Source organism: Somniosus microcephalus, chromosome 12 (assembly GCF_052327205.1).
Source record: "Somniosus microcephalus isolate GS21.2 chromosome 12, FLI_Smic_1.0, whole genome shotgun sequence".
NCBI lineage: Eukaryota > Metazoa > Chordata > Chondrichthyes > Squaliformes > Somniosidae > Somniosus > Somniosus microcephalus.
In genome coordinates, this window is record NC_140998.1 from 85,805,130 (window position 1) to 85,830,175 (window position 25,046).

Sequence of the window (25,046 nt, forward strand, 5' to 3'; positions counted from 1 at the left end):
GTTTGTTACCATTTTGGAGTCACTTCAAGAATTATGTGCATATACACACATTAGTCAATTTCCTGTGACATTGCACATGGGTATTCAAGGTGTGGAGATGCCGGAGTTGGACTGGGGTGGACAAATGTAAGAAGTCACACAACACCAGGTTATAGTCCAACAGCTTTATTTGAAATCACAAGCTTTCGGAGCGCTGCTCCTTCGTCAGGTGAAGTGGAGAAATGCATAAAGACACAGCTTATATAGTCAGAGAATCATGTCAGATGTTTACAGGTAATCTTTCCAACTGCCACTTATCACACCTCGGCAGAGAGATAATCACAGCAATCCAAGGTGTGAATGGTGTCCAAACAGGTCAGTCAGGAAAACATTACATCAAAGAACAATGAGGTGGAGTCACAAGGGGTCAAATATTGCAGATGCTGGGGTCTGTATGAAAAACAAAAAAACAGACAAAAAACATTTTTTTTGCTGGAAATCACAGCAGGTCCGGCCGCATCTGTGTAGAGAGAACAAGCCAATGTCGACTCGAGTCTGGATGACCCTGCGTCAGGTGGGGTTACATGTAGCGTGACATGAACCCAAGATCTCGGTTGAGGCCGTCCTCATGGGTGCGGAACTTGGCTATCAGTTTCTGCTCGACGATTTTGCGTTGTCGTGTGTCTCGAAGGCCGCCTTGGAGAATGCTTACCCGAAGATCGGAGGCTGAATGTCCTTGACTGCTGAAGTGTTCCCCGACTGGGAGGGAACACTCCTGCCTGGTGATTGTTGCGCGGTGTCCGTTCATCCGTTGTCGCAGTGTCTGCATGGTCTCGCCGATGTACCATGCTCCGGGGCATCCTTTCCTGCAACGTATGAGGTAGACAACGTTGGCCGAGTCACATGAGTATGTACCATGTACCTAGTGGGTGGTGTCCTCACGTGTGATGATGGTATCTGTGTTGATGATCTGGCATGTCTTGCAGAGGTTGCTGTTGCAGGGTTGTGTGGTGTCATGGTTGCTGTTCTCCTGAAAGCTGGGTAATTTGCTGCGAACGATGGTCTGTTTGAGGTTAGGTGGCTGTTTGAAAGCGAGTAGTAGAGGCGTGGGGATGGCCTTAGCGAGGTGTTCGTCGTCATCGATGACATGTTGAAGGCTGCGAAGAACATGGCGTAGTTTCTCCGCTCCGGGGAAGTACTGGACGACGAAGGGTACTCTGTTGGTTGTGTCCCGTGTTTGTCTTCTGAGGAGGTCGGTGCAATTTTTCGCTGTGGCCCGTCGGAACTGTCGATCGACGAGTCGAGCGTCATATCCCGTTCTTACAAGGGCGTCTTTCAGTGTCTGTAGGTGTCCATCGCGTTCCTCCTCGTCTGAGCAGATCCTGTGTATTCGCAGGGCTTGTCCATAGGGGATGGCTTCTTTAACGTGGTTAGGGTGGAAGCTGGAGAAGTGAAGCATCGTGAGGTTGTCCGTGGGCTTGCGGTAGAGTGAAGCGCTGAGGTGTCCGTCTTTGATGGAGATTCGTGTGTCCAGGAATGAAACCGATTCTGAGGAGTAGTCCATGGTGAGTTTGATGGTGGGATGGAACTCGTTGATGTTATCGTGCAGTCTTTTCAGTGATTCTTCGCCGTGGGTCCATAGGAAGAAAATGTCGTCGATGTATCTGGTGTATAGCGTTGGTTGGAGATCCTGTGCAGCGAAGAAGTCTTGCTCGAACTTGTGCATGAAGATGTTTGCGTATTGGGGTGCGAATTTGGTCCCCAAGGCTATTCCGTGTGTTTGGGTAAAGAACTGGTTGTCGAAGGTGAAGACATTGTGGTCAAGAATGAAGTGGATGAGTTGTAGGATGGCGTCTGGAGATTGGCTGTTGTTGGTGTTGAGTACTGAGGCTGTCGCAGTAACGCCGTCATCGTGGGGGATACTGGTGTAGAGTGCCGAGACGTCCATCGTGGCGAGGAGTGTTCCTGGTTCAACTGGTCCGTGGGTGCTGAGTTTCTGTAAGAAGTCTGTAGTGTCGTGACAGAAGCTGGGGGTTCCCTGTACGATGGGTTTCAGGATGCCCTCGACATATCCAGAGAGGTTCTCGCACAGGGTTCCGTTGCCTGATGCGATAGGACGTCCAGGTGTGTTGGCTTTGTGTATCTTTGGGAGGCAGTAGAAGTCTCCCACGCGGGGAGTACGTGGGATGAGAGCATGTAGGATGCTTTGAAGGTCTGGGTTGAAGGTTTTGATCAGTCTGTTGAGTTGGCGGGTGTGTTCTTTGGTCGGATCTGCGGGTAACTGTCTGTAGTGTTCCTGGTTGTCCAGTTGTCGGTATACTTCTTTGCAATAGTCCGTTCTGTTCTGTATGACGATGGCACCTCCTTTGTCTGCTGGTTTGATGACGATGTTGCGGTTGGTCTTGAGAGCGTGGATGGCGTTGCGTTGTGCTCGGGTGACATTCTGGACTGTCTTGTGAGTGCGGCTGATGAATCTGGCGTTGATGCATCTCCTGACAGCTTGAGCATACATGTCAAGCTTAGGGCAGCGACCCTCCGGAGGGGTCCAATTTGACTCTTTCTTCTTCGGTTGCTGCACTGCGGATCCTTCTGTCTGCTGTTCCTGATCATTGATTGTCTCATTGGGTTCGCTGCTGACATCTTGGGATTTGTGGAAGAATTCCCGGAGCCTCATTCTCCTGATGAATTCCTCTGTGTCTGCCACGAGACCGATGGGGTCCATTTTGGTGGTGGGGCAGAAATTGAGCCCTCGGCTGAGAACTTCAGTTTCGTCTGGTTGAAGGGTGTGGTCGGACAGGTTGACGATGGATTTCCCTGTGGTTTCAACCGTGGTACCAGGGGACCTGTTTGGACACCATTCACACCTTTGATTGCTGTGATTATCTCTCTGCCGAGGTGTGATAAATGGCAGTTGGAAAGATTATCTGTAAACATCTGACATGATTCTCTGACTATATAAGCTGTGTCTTTATGCATTTCTCCACTTCACCTGACGAAGGAGCAGCGCTCCGAAAGCTTGTGATTTCAAATAAAGCTGTTGGACTATAACCTGGTGTTGTGTGACTTCTTGCATGGGTATTCAAGAGCAATTAGAATTTTTCAGATCAAGCAGGATTGGGGAGAGGGGGTTAATGGAACTGATGTTGGGGAGAGGAGGTAAGGATAGGAGACTGGAGGGAGAAAACAGTGGGAGGGGAAGAGGAAAGAGTGCTGAAGATGGGGAATTCAAATTGGCAGGGATAGGGGAGGGAGCAATTGAACAGCCAGCTATCAGAGGGGAGTGAGCCAAATATTAAAGCTTTGCAGATATAATAGTGGAAGTAATTGACATGAACTGTTTGGGAGTGTGATAGAACTAGAACTACTCCATAGAAATATCAGTCCTCATAAGCTGTGTAGACGTACAGGGCAATGATCGTAAATTGTAAAACTCCAAATCTTGGATGTGGGTAAGCCATTTTTGTTTTTGCTTTTTTTTTGCAGGCTGTTAAAGTAGTTCAGTATAACATCAATACCGAAGAGCTTTATGGTTATTTGAAGGAATTCATTCACATGCTGTACTTCAGGTAGTGTATACTTTAAAATTATTTTTACTGTAATTTGATATTTTAATGCTATGCTACATGCAAAGCAAGCAAGCACAATTGAGTCTGCATTAAATTTCACAGTGACTTTTTTTTGAGCTATTTACCTTCCCCACCAAGGAGAACAGACCTGTTCCAAATCCCGACACAATGCCACTCTTGATCCAGCTGCTGGAACATGCGCAAGAGCATCTTTGACCTTTTTTTTTTAATTCCGAGGGGGGGGAAATGCTGATCTCCCGCCGTAACTTCATCGAAGGTTGGCAGAAACCCCAGAGAAATTATGTAAAAGGCCATTAATGCTGTTTCTCAGGAGTTTCCGTCCTTACAGGAGAGCCCCTGCAGAAATTCTTTACCACCATTTTTTAATGGGTTACGAGGATTGCAGACTTGCTGTGTGGGGAACATAGGGTGCAAACTTTAATCTAGTTTCCATAATTCACGGACTGCCATACTACTCGTTCCTCTTGTGGGGGGGGGGGGGGGGGGGGAAATGACTTCAAATAGAAGATTTTTTTTTAAATACAATTTTCATTTAAATTGAGCACAATGCAATTGATCCTTAATCATGGGTTACATGCTAATTGCTCCATGCTTTTTAACAAAACAACTAAGCTTCTAGATGACTTTCTATTTGTTGATTAATTTCTCTGTAGAAGTTTGCAATCAGTTCTATTTAATTTTAATATAGTCTGTCTTTTTTCCTCTTTCCTTTACAGACACTTACTGGTAAACCCAAGGGATCGTCGTGTTGTCATTATTGAATCTATTCTGTGTCCATCACACTTCAGAGAAACGCTCACCAGAGTGTTCTTTAAGCACTTTGAGGTAGGAAGCGATGTAGCTAATGGTGCATTAAGACTAAAGAGAATAAATGAGCTAGATTAACCGGAGTGTAATATAATTGGAAATTAGTTTATATGTTCACTGTGACTGCCCGTATAAATCTATTACTGGCTTATGTGATTTCTGAAGATGTCACCTTTTTCTATAGTTTGTGGATTTTGTAATTTGCCTGAATAGATGTGAAAACAGCTGACATGTAACCAATTTAGTTTTTTAAACAAGCAGTGACCCATTTTCATCATATAGATCACAAGTGTGACCTATCTGCCTGGAATTGTGGAAAATGTTTTGTAAAAGAAAGGTTGGTGAGCAAATTATCTCAGGCCACTTTTGTGCACTTCTTAACAGTAAGATTTTAGCAGCATCGGGAGATGGCCAAGAACAGATTATCTACCTTCTCAACTGGAGAAGAGTGTGCGCACAGTAGGTGGAACAGGAATGGAGTAAATACATTAAAATGGCACCTATCATGCTTACTATTGATGCAGTGAATTATGAACACTACATTTTGAATTGCAGAAGTTGACCAGGTTTTTTAGTTCTTTGCCGGGCCACTAGATGGAGTGCCACGCTATAATGACCACCTCCATTTCTGGGTAGAATGGGGAAGCAAAGAAAATTCGTTCATGGAGGAATGATCTCCTGGTGACTATGCTGCAATTGTGGAGGAGCAGATGTGAGCAGCCGACAAATAGATATTTTAAAGTATTATTACATTTGGATTTTCCGTAGAAATTGAATCCCTTGGAGATAACTGAAAATCAGAAATAAGTTATATGATTTCTCCACTTTGTGTTTTTGTAGGTTCCTTCAGTGCTCTTTGCTCCAAGCCATCTCATGTCTCTACTGACTCTCGGTATCAATTCTGCTGTGGTATTAGATTGTGGATATACAGAAGCACTAGCATTACCTGTATCTTTTTGAAAGTTCAATTTTATAAAGGACGAAATAAATGCTGGTTACTAAAAACTTGTCTAGTTTGTAACCATCATCAATGTAGGCTGTGGAAAAAAAAAAGTACTGGTAACAAATAGAAGCATGGTTGTAGTAAATTTTGGCAAGTAAACTTAATGACTGAATTTAATGGCATTTTGATAAGGTTTAACAAAGAAAGGTCCTCCTCTAATGGTGGCTAACTTCGTCCTTCCTGGATTTAATAAATCCATTTGCACAAAATGGTTTCGTAGATTTCCCCCTTGCTATGCTGTAGATGTGTTTATTCATGTACTGTGCTTTCAGGTTCTGTTGACCACATATGAAATTGCTCATTCATTGGCTGCCTTTCCTGTTTTCATGAGTTCTACATGTCAAAGATTGACTCGACTGCTTTTGTAATACTACAATATCTTAGTCCTTCCTTGAATAACTGAAAAATATGCCGTTGCAACTGCTTAGTAGCAAAGTAAAGTAAATAAAGTATAATATTTTAAGAGGAAAAAGTATAAAATAGATTTAGGTTAGATTATGTAGAAATAGAATACAATTCAATATAAATGAGCGAGAGATAAAGAGACAAAAGAAGACCGTCGGTAGAAGTAAGCATTTATTAGAAGTAAAGCATTTATGCACTAGTATTTGTTTTTATTAGTGTATATAGTTAGCTACTGTAATAATGTTTGCTTCAACAGTACAGTGAAAACCAGAATTTCCCTAGACATGCCAGTAGCCTCTTATATTGTTCCACGGAAGCTCAACGTAAACTCGAGGAACAGCACCTCATCTTCCGATTAGGCACTCTGCAGCCTTCCGGACTCAATATCGAGTTTAACAATTTCAGATCATAACCTCGGCCCCTATTACATTTTTACTTGTAATTTTTCCACTCCTTTTCCCCCCCCCCCCCTTTCCTTTTGTTTCTCTCTCACACCTGGCAGCTATCTCTTGCCCTGCCAGTACACTTCACACCTAATCTCAGCCTATTACCATCTCGTCTAGCTTCGAATACCTTTTATTGTCTCTTTTACTTCTTTTGTTTCTTTTACTTCATTTGTCCGATCGCAGCCCTGCCTTCGATCTATTTTATTTTCTTTCCAGTTTTGAAGAAGGGTTCGACCCGAAATGTCAACTCAAATTTCTCTCCACGGATGTTGCCTGACCTGCTGAGTTTTTCCAGCATTTTCTGTTGTTATTTCGGATTTCCAACATCTGCAGTATTTTGCTATCGTCCCAGTAGCCTATGGGTTTGCTCTCCCAACATGCTGTATTGGCTCACTTGTCATAACCACATCTGGCAGTTAAACTGGTAACCATATCACTACACAACCTTGTTAACAGTTTGGGTGAAATTGGTTGCTGTTAGGAATTCTCTCTCTCTCTTAATTTAATATCCATTAGTGCCATGGTTTCAGGCCAAATAGCCTGCTTATACTCGCTGTTCAGGCTACTTCATGAAAAATGCCAACTTGGGTACCAAGTCCACTTGTGGAAGTGTACCTCATCAAAGAATTGACATCTTCAGGTTAAAAAAAGTGCATTGGAAGCTGGGTCATGGATGAAATGGGAGATTAGATCAAATTGGTTTCCTAAAAAAAAATGTTTTACTTCTTACAGGGCAGATAATACAATCAGGGCAAATATATATAAAAAGAGGTAAGCTACAGAAAGGAGTATAAAAGGCCAAGTGGGAGTATGTGAAAATTGACACAAGAACAAAGATATAAAAAAGCTTTCTTAATAGGCACATTAGAAAGAAGATAGAGGAGAGTAGGGTGCTGAGTTGGTTGACGAGCTTGTAATGCAGAGTCAGGTTATGTAAGAAATACTAATTAAGTACTTCACCTCCGTTTTCACACTATTGATATTGTGATACTGTAGAACCATCAGAGATGGGTGTGGAAAATTCAGTAGAAGCTATTATTCAATGAAAGATAGATATAAAAAATTTACTTAAACTTAAGATAAACATATTACCATCTGGGGATCCTCAGGGAAGCTAAGGAAGAAATAGTGTAAGCTCTGACTATAATTTTAAATTATGTGGAGTGAAAAATTGTGCTGGAGGGTGCCAAATGTCACTTGTTTGTTCAAATTAGGAGACTGTAAGCCAGGACATTTTCGACCATCTAGTATTACTTCAGTTGTTGGTAGAGTCTGGAATATAGGATGAAATTGCTAAGCACTTGGAAAAATATGAGCTAATCGAGGCCAGTCAGCACTGATTTCTAAAATTTTGTGCTTGAACAATCTTAAAGAATTCTTTGAAGAAATAACAGGATAGATAAAGGAAATGCAGTAAAAGGTGACAATACAAGTAGATATGGCCTTTTCGATTTAAAAATAGAACAAATTGAATTATTGATTTTGTATGTAGTGGCACAGAATGCAAAAGCAAGGAGATTATGTTGAACTTGTAGACGACCTTGGCTTGGCTATAGTTGCAGTAACCTATTATAGGATAGATATAAAAGCAATGGTGAAAGTTTCACGTCAATTCACCAGGATGTTGCCCGATACGAGAGATTACAGCTAGAAAGAGAGATTTTAGAGTTGTGGCTTTTTTCACTAGCACTGAGAAGGTTGAGTGGTAACCTGATGGCGGCCTTCAAGATTATGAAGGCTAATGATAAGGTAAACAGTGATGGATTGCTTCTGCTGGTTGGAGGGAGGGTAATGAGGGCACAAATTGAAAATGATCACAAAATTGAAGAGAATTTTTTTTTAAATACACAAGTGACTAGCATTTTGAATTCTCTGCCACAAACCATTGTTGAAGCAGAGTCCATAAATTATCTTCAACAGGAGTTAATTGCTTGAAAAGAGGAATACAGGAAACTCTTTTTTTTAATCCGGCACCGACGGGACCGGCGTGGTGCCGGTTTATCAAAAAGTCCGGATTACAGAGAGGTATAGTAAAAGGTATGAAAGCCCCATACACGGCCACAGATCCAGGCATCCCTGTTGCATGGCAACAGGTGCAGGAACCCCGGCCACAGATCCAGGCGTCCCTGTTGCATAGCAACAGGTGCAGGAACCCCGGTTACACGGCCACAGCTCCAGGAACGGCCACTAATATGAAGTAAAACTTACCTGAACCTACTCCTGAATTTTGCCGGTTAACAGAGATTTCCGGTTATTTAGGTGCCGGTAAATCGAGAGTTTCCTGTATTATAAGGTATGGGGAGAAAGCAGGGAAGTCGTATAGACTAGGTGGCTTATGTGGACAAAAACACAGATACAGACTTGATAGGCCAGGTGGCCTGTTTCTGTGCTGTAAGATTTGAGGGAAAAAATTGCCCGGGGTGGCTAAAGGGGAAACAGTGACTGTAATTATGGTGTGTAATGCAATCAGGAAAACGTATACAAGTGTATTAAACTTTTTGCCTATTTGAAATTTAACCTTAGCTTTGTCAGATATATGAAGGAGTTCCTATTTTGAATGCCTGGGAAGCACTTCCACTGGGAGGAAAAACAATCCACAAGTAAGGATTTAAAATGTTACTTCTGTGTATTTATTGATGTTTGTATATTTGAAATTTAGAAAGATTGAAGTGTTAAAAAGTCCAAAATAAATGTTTTTATTACTGAAGGGAGTTGCAGTCACGGTTATTAGAAGAATGCACTGTGGACACAGGGACTAAGACTGGAGAAGGCTTGGCTTCTGTGATGAGTAAGGCTTGAAATACATTTTTTAAATATCTTGCATATTTACAGATGATATTTATTTCATGGCACTCTATCAATAATTTCTCTATTTTAAAAGAAAGAAATAATACATTTATAGAGAGCTCCATTTGGTTTCAAAATGTTTTGCATCCAAAAAATTACTTTTTGAAGTGTAGTCACAGTTATGTAAACAAATTGGTTAAAACATTAAAAAGAGCAAAAAGGTCATTTTACAAAGAATTTGAATGTATTCGATTTTTAAAGGTATCTAGCCGTAAGTTCATCAGATAATTGACAGTCAGTATTTAAAATGTTATAGTATAATATTATGTGGCATGGACTCTTAATGTTCCCAAATTCATTTCAACAGGCTCACTTCCAGAAGAAACTCTAGAGGATGTCAAAGGTAGGAACATAACTATCTTGTATGATTCATTGTTAATTGGTAAATTTATGTGGAAAATACATTTGCTTATCAAATAAAAAGAAAGACCACAAATGTACATCTAGAATAAATACATAAAATGGTGAAATGTGCATCGTCTGAAAGAGCAGAGTAGATTAATTTTTCTGGTGTAACCTTTGATCTTTTTAATCTGAATTTTTTGGAGGGGAAATGTTAGCATCTGAAGTTCATATCTGTTCAGCCACTAGGACTACCAAGCTTTCCTATTTCTTTTAAAAGCATGAAATAACTTCACAGCACATTCATATGAAATGATGTAACAAAAGGATGTGCGTAAGGTATATGGAACTGAACTGCTCAGTGAAAACAAGAATAAAGCACGAGAATGTTGCCTGCTTTTAAACTTAAAAAGTGTCTAACCATACTTTTTTTTATTATGTTAAACTCTGCCAAATAAGCATCCATTCTATTTGAAATCTGTGTACTCATGATTTTTAGGAGAATTTAAACTTTAAAAAAAATTTACCTTTTCAGTTCGTACTTGCTTTGTGAGTGATCTCCAGCGGGGTCTGAAAATTCAAGCTGCCAAGTTTAACATCGATGGAAAAGCTGAGGTAAGCATTAAGTAATGGTGAATAAGACAGACTAATTGAGCTGCAAAGTCAGAGTTGCATGGCAGTAATTTGATATTTTATATTTATTTGTAGCGCCCCCAACTACCTCCAGATGTGGCATACCCTCTGGATGGAGAGAGGATTTTGCATGTCAAAGGATCAATCAGGTTGGATCATTTGTATGAACAATATAAATTAAACTGTGCATCATACTTGAGTTGCAATAAAAGGAATGGCATGGTATGTTGAAGTGGTAAGTGGAGTTTGTGACTGCAGCTTCCCACTTAGTCTTGGTTTCAACCATTTTGCCATTGGGAGACAAAGGAAAAGTAGACGACTAAGCATTCAGGCAATTCTCGTGCACTTCCCACCAGCTGACTCCAAACCATCAGAGACCCCTCCCCTGGTATTTAGTTGAGTTTTTCAGTTGAGAAACCATTAGTATACACTTGTGAAGAATATAGGCAGAGGACAGATTAGAAAATTACAAAGTTGGAAATGGATCTCAGTAACCAATGGAAAAAGTAAATCAGCTACTATAGGGAAATAAAAATTGAGCAAATCAGGTTCCCTCAATGACTTTGTTAATAAAAAAAAATTGTCCAGTATGGAACTGAGCCATAAAGAACAGAAAAATCTTGGGTTTGATCCATGGTTTGTGCTGAATTAGCTCATCTCTGCTAAGATGGTACTGGGAATGCTACATTTAGCTTCAGTATATGTAGGCTAGGGTTGGGAGGAGGGGGCAGCAAATCGGCCAGGGCTTTTGCTCCTGATTCCTGCTGCAATGTGTGGCCATCTCGTGTGGATAAAATCAGGCTCCGCTATGATGTACCCTGTGGTTGAACTACCTAACAACACTCGCTGCCTAGGATCAAGTGAAGATTAACTACTTAGCCAAGGTACCAGAGGGCAGCTGATACTTGTAGAGCCAAACTCCAGTATAACTTAGACAGCTTCAGTGGCTGGGGGTGTAGGGAGTGGAGTAATTTGTACAGAAAGAGATTAAGAGTAAAAACCAATGGGGTCAAATGAATAATATTTAGAAGAACAAGTGGCAAAGTGCAATATGAATTTAAAAGTGTGATGTAAAATACACATAAGGCCGGAATTTTACCGGTGCTCAAAGTGTGGGTTTGGAGGCGGGTCCGCTGTCAAAATCACAAAGATTGACCGGGTCGGTATCCCACTGTAAACCCGCCTCCTTGTCAGCTTCCCAAGTGTCGGATCTGTCATCCCTGAACAGACCCGACACAAAGCGGCGGGGCAGCCAATTTAGATACTTAAAAGCTTGTTAAAAGGTAGTTAAGAACCATTTTCCCATGTACTTGCCATTTTACCAGGTTTTTAACGAGGTTCCCGGCGAACGGCTATCACGTCAGGTAAGTAGGTTGGATGTTGTGCCAGCATGGGAATGATTTACAAACCTGACAGCTACAAATGTTCTATGAAAGCTCCCATTTCATAGGTCTTCACTTTCCAAGGTTAGAAGCTGTTGCTTACTGCATTTGGAAGACAGATTGACCTTTATGCAGCTAGCAAGTGTTTGGAGCAAACTCTCTATCCAGTGTCACCTCATTGGAACAACCTCTCTCATCATTGACAGAGCGCTTCTGTCATCTCAACCTCACCTGCCATCTATTCCATCAGCGTCGATGCCCTTAAAAAAATCTCACCTTGGTCCTCAGAATCCCAATACGATCAGCCGCAATACCAGCATCACCGGGCACAGCAGCACCAACATCCACACCAACCTTCTCCACAATCAACTGATGCTGCACAGGGCATTATTACCCATGTACATTGCTGCCCGGGATGCCAGCGATGGCCTCACCATGTCCAGATTTACTTCACTTGATGCTGTACACCCTGGCTGCCACATGATGCACCAGGTTGGCACTACCCCACACCAACACCATAAAGCATCCCTACAATGTCCAGGCCATTCCTTTCACACGCATCATCATTGGGGGAGGGAATGTTATGTCTCACCATTCACTGGGACTCACCTAAGACACTTCTAAAGGTGCACATAAATATGCCCAAGAAGGCAAAGTGTTGAAAATAAAGATTTCAGTGCTTGACAACACATTAACAGGAACTTTACACAAATATTGGCTAAAGCACACAAGTGCCCACCCTTGTGTGTTGTTAGTTTGAATGATTGGACAAGGATGAGGATGAGTGTGAGGGGTGGCTAGTGCGATGGGGAAGTGATAATGTAGACAGAGAGGGATGGGTGCAGGTGCAAGGTAAGTTGGTGTAAGGATGTGCAGGAGTAGGGTAGGGAAGGCAGAGTAATGGGGATGTGATGAGTGGCACAGGAGGATGAGTTTGAGTGTGGCTTTGCAGTAACGTTTTGTGATCATTGAAAGATTTGCACCACTGCAGCCAGGTCATCCTGACATCATCCCTGCTTGTGTCCTCCTGTGCAACCAGGCTGCATTGGGGTCCTGGGGAGGTGTCTTCCGCTCATGGGATGGGAGGAGAACCTCCCTGCGTGCTGTGACTCCCTGCATAAGCATTTGGAGGGAGCCATGGGAGAGCCTGGGTGCAGCAGTGCACCTTTGTGCAGTGCTTGTCAGTGTTTGCAGCACCTCAGTAGGCAGAACACTGACAGCACAACTGTCAAAATGAATGTGGACATGGCCCCTTTAAGGAAACCGGCTGATGACGCATCATCAAATGATGTCATCAGACCCGCTTCCTATTAATTGTCCGGGAACCTCGTAGGGCGGGCTTAACGAGCCCCATCAACGGAAAATCATGTTGGAGGCCGGGATCGAGACAGATGCGGGGTCCCCACACGCCACGGACGTCGCCTGCCGAGTTTGGAAAAATCCAGCCCAATGTGTGCAAAAGTCAGAGTAGCAAGAGAATAGAGAAACAAGATTAATATGCGTGTAAATTCATCCAAGCTAAACATTTCTCTAATTCTCAATGCAGTGGACTTATTTTTTTTTACTGTACGCCATGTTCAGGTGGAAAATATACAAGTAACCAGAATCCGTTGTCAATATTGGTGTTTCAGTATATTAAATATAGGAGAGAAACTGGAAAAATTGCTTTCAGTTTCACTGCAAGCACTTTGGGGAAAAAAAAACAAACAAATGTTTTTAAATGTCACCTGGAGTGATTGACTTGAAGCTACAGCAAGTGGCCTTGTCAGCATAATGATATTAGTAAAGAAATCTCAGCAACCAAACAAAACTGGTGACGTACAATTTTATAGTTGTTAAAACAAACTGTTCTGTTGAACTTGTGAATTTTGTTACCTTATAGTAATTCTATGATTGCCCACGCAGAGAGCTCCTATCGTCAAGATTTCACATTTAATTTAAGGAGTAATACTGAATTCCGAGTCTACTTTGTTACCATTGACTGCCGAATTAAATTAGTTGTTTGTGATGTGGTTCTATACTAAGTGATTTGCTTAAATTTTCAGTTCAAGGAATATTTTCTCTTCACTTTTTTTGTTTGCAGAGATTCTGTAATTGAAATTCTCTTTGAACAAGATAATGAGGAGAAGTCTATTGCCACTTTAATCCTTGACTCACTTTTACAGGTAAGAGGATGCTGTGTGCTAAATTTGATGGATTTATAAAAACAACTTTGTCAGCCTCTTTTGATGCCACATTAAGGTTTGCCATTAAATATGTGAAAGTGACCCAGAGTTGAAATACTACAGTATATTGTTATCATGGGATTCATGTTTAGGATAGCTTCAGTTGCAGTTTGACTCCATAGTAGCACTAGCACCTCTATGTAAGTAGGTTGAGTTCAAGCTTCACTTGAGCACATAATCTAGTCTGATGCTTCAGTAGTGCTGAAGGAGCGCTGTATTGTCAGAGATACTGTCTTTCAGATGATATGTTAAATTTGCCCAGTGTCCTGCCCAGTATGAATCTTGAAGCCATCACCCCCAAAACCGGATTCGCTGGTTATTTATCTCATTTACTGTTGTCGGACCTGTGAGTGAGTGTACTTCAAAAGTAATTTGCTGTGAAGAGCTTTGGGATATCCTGAGGACATGAAAGGCACTATATGAAAGCAAGTTCTTTTTTGTGCAAATTTGGAGCACCATTATGTGGCAGCACAGCACGATGGAGTGGTACAGGTTTGATATTTTCCCCTTTTTGCTGATTAGGTGCCACTCTTAGTTGTACTGATTGAGGAGATACCAGGTACCTCCTTATGAGGCATGGGGGAGAAGAGGAGGAGAAAAAGAGATTGGGAGGAAAGTGAGCCACTGGTACAAGTGGTGTTGGCAAAGTAGGAGTAGATAACTCATTTGGTTTATTGGGTATACATGGTGCATAGTTTTGAGAGAAATAGAGGGAGAGTAATGATACTTCTGTTTCACTAAAGTATGTTTTTAAAATTGTTACTAGTGCCCAATTGACACAAGAAAACAGCTGGCCGAGAACCTTGTGATCATTGGTGGAACTGCTATGCTGCCTGGCTTCCTACATCGTATTATGGCTGAAATTCGGTACCTGGTAGAGAAACCAAAATACAAAGAAGTGTTGGCTGCCAAGACGTTCAAAGTTCATACTCCACCTGCAAAACCAAATTCTGTGGCTTGGTTAGGAGGTGAGAATGTGTTCTCTATAGCACATCTTGATTAATGAAACGCTTTTATTTATGAACGGTTTTATTGTATCAAAGTATGATTGTTTAAGACTAATTGACGTGCGCCCAGGATGGGATTGGTGCACAGTGGGACATCTGTCCAATACTGTGTGTGGCCGTTTCTGCTGGATTTCTGTTTTGGCTCAATATTGGACACGGTCCACATTATGCAGTGGGCTTCCCCAAGAGCTTGCATGCAAGTAGGTGTGACTTCAGAGTACTGATGCAGCAAAAGGGCTGCAGCAACAAATTGTACAGTTTTTTTTTTTTTTGTTTTACCCCATTCTGCACTCTGAAACTGGATGTGGTTGTAAAACTGAATTGCTTCTGGCTAACCATACAGCTCGATAGAGTATGTAAATGAGTAAAGTTCAGATTTACCAAAAGAGTGACAAACTGCAAGATTACAAATCTGGCAAACTAAAGCACTATAATATGTTAAGCATCTTTCAATTACTTTAAAACATGTAGAATCATGGTATCTTACAGCACAGAAGGGGGCCATTTGGCCCATCGTGCCTGTGCTGGCTCTTTGAAAAAGCTATCCAATTTAGATTTCCGCAGCCCTGCAAATTAGTTCTCTTCAAATACCAATTGCCTTTTGAAAGTTCCAATGGAATCTGATTCCAACACCCTTTCAGGTAGTGCCTTCCAGATCATAATAAGGCGATGTTGGAGCACTGCCGCGTTTCAACGCCCCTCCCCTTCAGTTAAAGGGGAGGACCGCTGCACATTCTGCAGGGCCTCCGATGGCTCATACTAGGCCACCAAGGTGGTTTGGTGCCATGGCAGCAGCCCGGTGCCGAGATGTGGTGCCGAGCTGCACAATGATGGCCAGGGCCATGCCACGGCCCACCATGGAGGGCCGACCAAAAAAAGTAAATGGCAACACAGGTCTGGGCTGCACCTCCCCTTTAAATACCACCCGCGAGCGGAGGTCGGCCCAGCTCGCGACCCGTGAGGCTGACGCTGACACCGCTCGCGGGGGTGCAGCTGAATTTCTGCCACGGGGCGCTAAGGGGTTGCGACGCATGGCAATGACGTTGGGGGTGCGGCGCTATCGGGTAGCGCCTCAGCAACATTCAGCCAAATTTCTCGGGAGGCGCTTTTTTTTGGCCCCTCCCTGGACGATAAGCCCTTTGCACAGGCAGTGGAGCCGAATTTCTAGCCCGTTAACTTTGAGCAATGCCAACATATTTAGCACCACCTTTCTATCTATTTTTATCCTATCCAATATCTCTACTTCCCCCCCCACTGCAACATTAATTTCATCCTCTTTTGTGAAGACAAAATACTCATTCAGTACCTCAGTCATGCCCACTGCCTCAAGAAAATTTTTCTTTCCCTATCGGCCCCACCCTTCCTTTAACTATCCTTTTACTTTTTATATGTTTATAAAAGATTTTTTAGTTTCCTTTTAATCTTTTCTCTCTTTGCCCTTATATCTTTTTCAATTTTCCCCTGCACACTCTGTATCCTGCCTGGTTTTCTACTGTATTCTGTACCTGACATTTGTCATAAACCTCTACCTTTGTCATCCAGGGAGCTCTAGCTTTGGATGCTGCATTTTTCCTCCTTATGGGAATATGCTTGGTTTCTACCTTCAGTATCTCTGCCTTGAAGGCCTGCCATTGCCTATTTACTGTTTTCCTGGCCAATCTTTGTTTCCAGTCTACCTGTGCTAGATCCCTTCTCAAATCACTGAAATTGGTCCTCTTCCAGTTTGGTATTTTCACCTTTGATTTATCTTTGTCCCTTTCCATAACTACTTTAAACCTAATATTTTGATCACTGTTACCCAGATGTTCTCCCACTGCCATACACTCCACTTGCCCTACTTCATTCCCCAGAACTAGATCCAGCACATGGTTCCTTCCTCGTTGGACTAGAAACATACTGATTAAGGAAGTTCTCCTGTACACATTTTAGGAATTCTTCACCCTCCTTGCCTTTTACTCTGTTTTTTCATAAGAACATAAGAAATAGGAGCAGGAGTAGGCCAATCGGCCCCTCGAGCCTGCTCCGCCATTCAATAAGATCATGGCTGATCTGATCCTAACCGCCAATCCACTATCACAGAACCATCTCCTGAATCTAACAGAATTAGACACACGAAATAGGAGCAGGATCAGGCTATTTCCCCAGTCTATACTAGGTAATTGAGTCCCCTACTATTACTGCTCTATTATTTTGTTTTTGTACTTTGCACTGAAAAGCAGAATCTGTTTGTCTGAAGTTTGTAAGACTGAAATGTTATTCCAAAGCAAACTCATCATTTGCAGGCAGCAGTAAGCAAGTTGCAACAAAACTCTTATTTAATGTTTCCCCAATGATCTGAAAATAAAACACATCTGGAACTGTTGATGCACTGCAGTTTTAATAGTGCTTCACCCACAAATCCTGCGAACAGATTCTGTCTGCATGATGCATATTTTATTGATGGGAATGGCTATAAGATTGCCAATTATCATCAATGACCTACTTCCACATTGTGAAATGCAGCAGTTTGTTCAAATCATTGTTATTCAGTAGGAAAATAATTGAAATGCTGGCCCTGTTGAACAATGCATCAGCCGCTTACTCGGTACATATCTGGACATTGAATTGGCTGATATTGCAGATAATCCCAGGCAGTGAGGACATAAGAACATAAGAACATAAGAAATAGGAGCAGGAGTAGGCCAATCGGCCCCTCGAGCCTGCTCCACCATTCAATAAGATCATGGCTGATCTGATCCTAACCTCAAATCTTCTATCACTCTGCATCCACCCGAACCCATGTGATCTCCCGGGAGAGGCGAAAAACCAGATAAAGACCCAATGGCCAATTTGGGAGAAAAAAATCTGGGAAATTCCTCTCCGACCCATCCAGGCGATCGAAATTCTTCCAGGAGATCATTCTGTCCCTATATTTTCTACAGTACTTACCTTCTGTAAAGGCGATCTCCACCCCAGCCAGGAACAGGAATAAAACCATCTCCTGAAATCTAACACAGAATTAGAACACAGTAGGAGCAGAACAAGGCTACACGGCCCCTGGGCCCACTCCACTACCCACAGGGCCATGACCATTCCGAACCTAGACTCATGTCCAATTTCCTGCCCGCTCCCCGTAACCCTTAATTCCCTTTACTTCTAGGAAACTATCTATTTCTGTTTTAAATTTATTTAATGATGTAGCTTCCACAGCTTTCTGGGGCAGCAAATTCCACAAACCTACCACCCTCTGAGTGAAGAAGTTTCTCCTCATCTCAGTTTTGAATGAGCAGCCCCTTATTTTAAGATTATGCCCCCTAGTTCTAGTTTCACCCATCATTGGGAACATCCTCACCGCATCCACCCGATCAAGCCCCTTCACAATCTTATATGTTTCAATAAGATCGCCTCTCATTCTTCTGAACTCCAATGAGTAGAGTCCCAATCTACTCAACCTCTCCTCATATGACCACCCCCTCATCCCCGGGATTAACCGAGTGAACCTTCTTTGTACTGACTCGAGAGCAAGTATGTCTTTTCTTAAGTATGGACACCAAAACTGTATGCAGTATTCCAGGTGCGGCCTCACCAATACCTTGTACAACTGCAGCAATACCTCCCTGTTTTTATATTCCAACCCCCTAGCAATAAAAGCCAACATTCCATTGGCCTTCTTAATCACTTGCTGCACCTGCATACTAACTTTTTGAGTTTCGTGCACCAGGACCCCCAGATCCCTTTGTACTACAGTACTTTCCAGTTTCTTGCCATTAAGATAATAACTTGCTCTATGATTTTTCCTGCCAAAGTGCATAACCTCACACTTTCCAGTATTGTATTCCATCTGCCAAATCTCTGCCCACTTACTTAGCCTGTCTATGTCCCTTTGCAGGTTTTTTATGTCCTCCTCACTCACTACTTTCCGTCCCATCTTTGTATCATCTGCAAACTTTGATATGTTACACTTGGTCCCCTCCTCCAAATCGTTAATATAGATTGTAAAGAGTTGGGGACCCAGCACTGACCCCTGCGGAACACCACTAGTTACTGGTTGCCAATCTGAGAACGAACCATTTATCCCAACTCTCTGCTTTCTGTTAGAGAGCCAATCCTCCACCCACGCCAGAATATTACCCCCAACCCCGTGATTTTTTATCTTGAGCAATAATCTTTTGTGTGGCACCTTGTCAAATGCCTTTTGGAAGTCTAAATACACTACGTCCACTGGTTCCCCTTTATCCACCCTGTATGTTACTTCCTCAAAAAACTCAAGCAAATTTGTTAAACATGACTTCCCCTTCATGAAACCATGCTGAGTTTGCCCTATTAAATTATGTTTATCCAAATGTCCCGTTACTGTCTCCTTAATAATGGACTCTAACATTTTACCAACCACAGATGTTAGGCTAACAGGTCTATAGTTTCCAGCCTTCTGCCTACTACCCTTTTTAAATAAGGGTGTTACATTAGCAGTTTTCCAATCTGCCGGGACCTTTGCTGAGTCCAGTGAGTTTTGGAAAATTATTACCAATGCATCCACAATCCCTACCGCTACTTCCCTCAAGACCCTAGGATGCAAGCCATCAGGTCCAGGGGATTTATCCGCCTTGAGTCCCATTATTTTACCAAGTACCACTTCCTTAGTGATTTTAATTGTATTTAGTTCCTCCCCCCCCCTAGAGCCCCCTGTTTGTCCAGTGTTGGGATATTCTTAGTGTCCTCTACTGTAAAGACTGATACAAAATAATTGTTCAGTGTTTTTGCCATCTCCATGTTTCCCACCATTAATTTCCCGGTCTCATCCTCTAAGGGACCAACATTTACTTTAGCCACCCTTTTTCTTTTTATATAACTATAGAAACTTTTACTGTCTGTTTTTATATTTTTTGCTAATTTACTTTCATAATCTATCTTCCCTTTCTTAATCAATCTTTTTGTTATTTTTTGCTGTCTTTTAAAGACTTCCCAATCTTCCATCCTCCCACTAGATTTGGCTACCTTATATGCCCTTGTTTTTAGTCGGATACTATCCTTAATTACTTTACTTAGCCACGGATGGCTATCTTTTCTTTTACACCCTTTTTTCCTCAGTGGAATATATATTTTTTGGAAGTTGTAAAATAACTCCTTAAATGTACTCCACTGATCATGTACTGTCTTACCCTTTAATCTATTTTCCCAGTCCACTCTAATTAATTCCGCTCTCATACCTTCATAGTCTCCTTTATTCAAGCTCAGCATGCTTGTTTGAGATCCAACCTTCTCACCCTCTAATTGAATATGGAACTCAACCATGTTATGGTCACTCATTCCAAGGGGATCCTTTACTAGGACATTTTTAATTAATCCTGTCTCATTACACAGGACCAAATCTAAGGTTGCTTGCCCCCTGGTCGGTTCAGTTACATACTGCTCAAGAAACCCATCCCTAATACACTCAATGAACTCTTCCTCAAGGCTGCTCTGCCCAATTTGATTTGTCCAGTTAATATGATAATTAAAATCCCCCATAATTATAGCTGTTCCCTTATTACAAGCCTCAACTATTTCCTGATTAATACTCCGTCCAACAGAGTTGCAACTGTTCGGAGGCCTATAGACTACACCCACTAGTGTTTTTTTTCCCCTTATTATTCCTTACCTCCACCCAAACTGTTTCACTATCCTGCTCCTTTGACCCAATATCATTTCTCTGTATTATGGTGATTCCTTCCTTTATTAACATAGCCACCCCACCTCCTCTCCCTTCCTGCCTGTCCTTCCTGATTGTTAAATAACCTGGTATGTTTAATTCCCAGTCATGGTCACCCTGCAGCCATGTTTCTGTAATGGCCACAAGATCATACCCATATGTCATTATTTGTGCCGTTAACTCATTCATTTTGTTACGAATGCTACGTGCATTCAGATAAAGAACTTTCAAATATGTTTTGTAACACTTAGTTCCTGTTTTTTCCCTTTTTAGTACTTTACTTTTTACTCCATACCTTCTGTCCCTTCCTGACACATTCTGTTTTTTAATTCCCCCACTGCTACCTAAGTCTATGACCTTCTCTGTTGTCATTTCTATTATTTGCTCTCTAGAAACCTCCCCCCCACTAATTAGTTTAAAGCCCTCTCTACAGCCCTAGTTATATGATTTGCCAGGACTCTAGTCCCAGCACTGGCCAAGTGGAGTCCGTCCCAACAGAACAGCTCCCTCCTGTCCCAGTACTGGTGCCAGTGTCCCAAGAAGCAAAACCCATTTCTCCCACACCAGTCTTTGAGCCACGCATTTAACTCTTTAATTTTATTTATCCTAGCCAAATTCGCTCGTGGCTCAGGTAATAACCCAGAGATTATTACCCTTGAGGTTCTGTTTTTTAATTTGACCCCTAGCTGCTCATACTCCTTTAACAGAACCGTCTTCCTTGTCCTATCTACGTCGTTTGTACCAACATGGACCACGACAACTGGATCCTCCCCCTCCCACTGCAAGTTTCTTTCCAGCCCAGAAGAGATGTCCTTAACCCTGGCACCAGGCAGGCAACACAGCCTTCGGGACTCCCGCTCTTGACTGCAGAGAACCCTATCTATCCCCCTAATGATACTATCCCCTACAACATTTCTTTTTACTCCCTCCACTTGAATGGCCCCCTGTACCACAGTGCTGTGGCCAGGTTGCTCATCCTCCCTGCAGTCCCCGCTCCCGTCCTCACAGGGAGTAAGAACCTCGATCCTGCTGGACAAGAACAAGGGCTGCGTCTCCTTCAACACTACATCCTGGATCCCTGTACCTTCCTCACTCGTAGTCACACCGTCCTGTCCCTGACCACGGACTACATCTGCAGTAATTAACTTCATAGGTGTGACCATCTCCTGAAACATAGAGTCCAGGAACTTCTCCCCCTCCCTGATGTGTCGCAGTGTCCGAAGCTCGGTCTCAAGCTCCATAACATGGAACTTGAGTTCCTCTAGCAGCAAACACTTGTCGCAGATGTAATCACCGTTAGCCTCAATGGGGTTCACCGGCTCCCACATCTCGCAACAGTAACACATCACCTGCTCCATTCTATATAATTAATTTAATTTCTTATTATTAGTTATGAAGACCCTGCCCGAGGAGGCAGTGGTTTAACAGTTGAGGGAGGAGATGACTATGATTGTCACTGACAGTACCATCTCTATGCTGGAGTTTGGCTTCAGGTGTCCTTGTAGCAGATGGCACAGCTTTGCAATTGCCTCTGTGATGCCCCAGAACCATGTGATGAGGCGGATTGCTTGGTCATTGCTAAGTAGGCATCAATGCTTGCAGATATAGTCGGTAGCAAAATGGTATGTTCAGTCAGTCTGCCTTTAGTGCCAGCTGGCCTTGTCTGGAAAATTTTCTTTTATCATTATCTTCAAATATGAAAGCATTTGTACATTCTGTAAGAGCTAAGTACATCGGCAGTCAACATGAAAAATTATTTCTGATCTATTCAGAGTTTTTCAAAATTGTTTTCTTTCCCTATGTTGTTCAGCTATTCTGAACTGTTTGCATTTATTACATATAACTTGGAGTAATACCAGCTAGGAGGTTGGATAACTGTCCTGGAAGATCTAAAAATGTTATGTTTACTTGCTTTTAGGAGCCATTTTTGGTGCTCTGCAGGACATTTTGGGTAGTCGTTCAGTCTCCAAAGAATATTACAGCCAGACAGGTCGTATTCCTGATTGGTGCTGCCTGAGTAACCCACCTCTAGAAATGATGTATGAAACTAGTAAAGCACCACCTCCATTGATGAAGAGAGCATATTCCACCGAGAAGTAGAGATGATATTGATGTTCTGAGGCAACCTACTTTAGAAGTAACAGACTATTTGTTTAGCAAGTATATTGTCTGCTCATATTTTTAAAATTATGTTGCTCAAAGTTTCTACATGTTAACACTGTATCAAATATATTTAAACACTTGTTGGTAGAGCAAAAATGATGTGTACTCTGAAAGCTCTTAACTAAAACACTGCATGTTTCCAAAAAGCTTGTTAAGCTCTGAAAGCTGAAGTAAACGTATGGCATTAAATTCTTACTATAAGTACTGCTGGAGATGGATTTTTGCAACAGATAATTTAGTTGGATGTAAAGGTTTGAAATTGCAAATGTTTGAGTGGAAATGGATCCTGATGCACAAGTGTATATTTTTGGTCCAAAGTTTACACCAGTAAAAGTTCTTGAAGCACTAAGTGTTTTGAAATATAGCTTGGTTATAATATGTTGTAGTTAAGTTTTCCACATAATCCTTTGCCAGTACACATTGTTGTGTGCAGTGCCAAATGCTGTTTTGAAATAATCACATTTTAAACTGATTCATCCAATAAAACTTGTACATTTACAAGATTTACATTCCAAAAAGATCAATCAGAATATATTTTGACCAGTGGGTACATATTTGTGTGTTGAGATTCTGCAGGCATTTGTTAATGTAACCACTATTTCTGTAATAATGAAACACATACTCCAGGATAAGGTCACCTTTGCCTCAAATTTCCTCCTTTTAAAAAGAAATCCCTGTTCCTTTAAACCCAGCTCTTTTACCAAGCTTTTGGTCACCCCTCCTAATATCTCCTTCTTTGGCTCGGTGTCCATTTTACAATTTTTTTTAATTAAGCTTCTGAAGCGCTTTGGGACATTTTTCTACATTAAATGCATCATGTTGGGAGTTGCTCTCTCCAATTAGTTAAGGAGGATAAGTCAGTCTCCTACTTATATCACAAACAGGACAAATTCTATCCTGTAGAAGGCCAGCTGGCAGATCGAGCTGATTGTATCTGATATCAGACTTCACAACAGGTACCATATACTTGTGGAAGGAGATAAGCATACTCCCACTATTCTTAGTAAGTGGGGATGCAAGACATTTCTGGACTGTGAGGACCTTGTATGTTATGCTGCTCTTATTTATCTTGCAGATGGTTAGTGATTTTTGGCAAAGCCTGTTTGTCTGCCTTTGAATTTTGCAAAATAAACTGGGTCATAGATCTTTAACTTTAGAAATTGCTTTAGATTGCACATGTGTGTCCAAATAGATACTTTTAAACTTGGAGTGAGGACCATTATAATAATTTTTGTGTGCCCTAAATATACTGTAAATGAATCCTAAACAACTGATTAATGGTAACATTCCTGCTGGCATTCCATGTACTTTTTTTATGGGAAGCAGTCATGCAGTTACCTCAATCAGTCTCAATCGACTCATTTCATTAAAATTAACTTTAAATTGACCTTTCACAGCATGATTGGCATGTCATTCTCCAGCAATCATTTCAGTAAGACCCACACAGTGCCTCCCTCATTCACTTAATCTGAAACCAGTAAACATGTTGTTTACACTAGCAGATCTGTAAGTAATTATACATCCGTTCCCTAGTGCTGGATGATAGCACAACAACTTCACTGCAGGTTGCTTAATACATATGGTAGAATACTAGAGCAGGTAATATTGCAATTCACATCATGGGGGGAAGTATATCTAAAGCTAGTCGATTAGTTGTGTAGTGATTAAAGGAATGATCTGTTAAAAGTTTTAAAGATGTGGAAATTATCCATAAAACAGTAATTTTTTAATTAGGCAGTGGTAATTTTTTGAAGCTTTACCAAATGACTTTGACACATGGTAACAGTATATAGTGGTCATTTGTAAATATTTCATTTCAGAATATATTTCTTAATCACAGCAGTGAAATTGCTCCGAAAACTATGCCTACTGTTAGCAAGCGGATACGAGTACAACATTCTGAAAATGAAAAAGGTTTTTCAACAAATTAGAACTTTTGTGGTATTGTAGACGTTTCAGGTTTACTATATTTTCCTCATTTATGAGCCAGTCCAATAATGTACTATTGGCAGTACCAAATATATAGAGGGCAAATTTCCTTGGGGCTGCTCCTGTTCTGGCACCTTAACTTTGGTGGAAACCCCAGTTACATTCAAAGTGATTCTGCTGAAATTCCAACGAGGTTATGACAGCAGAGCAGGACAAGCCTTGAGGAAATTCACTCCCCATAAATTATTAACTCATGGTAACACATTTTGGTGGGGTGAGGGGTGGAATTCACTCCCCATAAATTATTAACTCACGGAAATGTTTGGGGGGGGGTTCCGCCAAGGTTATGGTGGCCGATTGGGAGTATTCCCAAGGAAATTACTGGCGTGTTTTACTTCATTGTAGCCTTCATGGCTGTATTAGAGATTCTTCTGCTTTTTGTTGATTAATTTTTGATTTAAACATGATTTGGAAGGGAAATTTTGTCTTTCATTGGGATTGCCATATCTTAAAGCTCTGTCGGACAGGATTTGGTGCAGGTGAATCTATCCCTCTTTGATCCTCTAAGTCTGACAGATTTTTGGAAAGTGCTTTGTTCGGTGATTTGTTGTCAATTTGCTCGA

General features: G+C 41.7%; 1 protein-coding gene across 1 annotated transcript in view; it reads left to right on the forward strand.

Moving 5' to 3' along the window:
• The window catches only part of actr10 (actin related protein 10), a 35,588-nt gene extending 12,576 nt beyond the window's left edge, over positions 1-23,012 (forward strand). Inside the window, exons 3-13 of the mRNA XM_086003268.1 lie at positions 3,463-3,545; positions 4,283-4,391; positions 5,214-5,321; positions 8,760-8,827; positions 8,936-9,015; positions 9,382-9,417; positions 9,952-10,031; positions 10,125-10,198; positions 13,515-13,596; positions 14,423-14,624; positions 22,250-23,012. Coding sequence (XP_085859394.1) covers positions 3,463-3,545; positions 4,283-4,391; positions 5,214-5,321; positions 8,760-8,827; positions 8,936-9,015; positions 9,382-9,417; positions 9,952-10,031; positions 10,125-10,198; positions 13,515-13,596; positions 14,423-14,624; positions 22,250-22,431 — 1,104 coding nt within the window. The 3' untranslated portion in view covers positions 22,432-23,012. The remainder of the gene's footprint in view (positions 1-3,462; positions 3,546-4,282; positions 4,392-5,213; positions 5,322-8,759; positions 8,828-8,935; positions 9,016-9,381; positions 9,418-9,951; positions 10,032-10,124; positions 10,199-13,514; positions 13,597-14,422; positions 14,625-22,249) is intronic.
• The last annotated feature ends 2,034 nt before the right edge of the window (positions 23,013-25,046 follow it).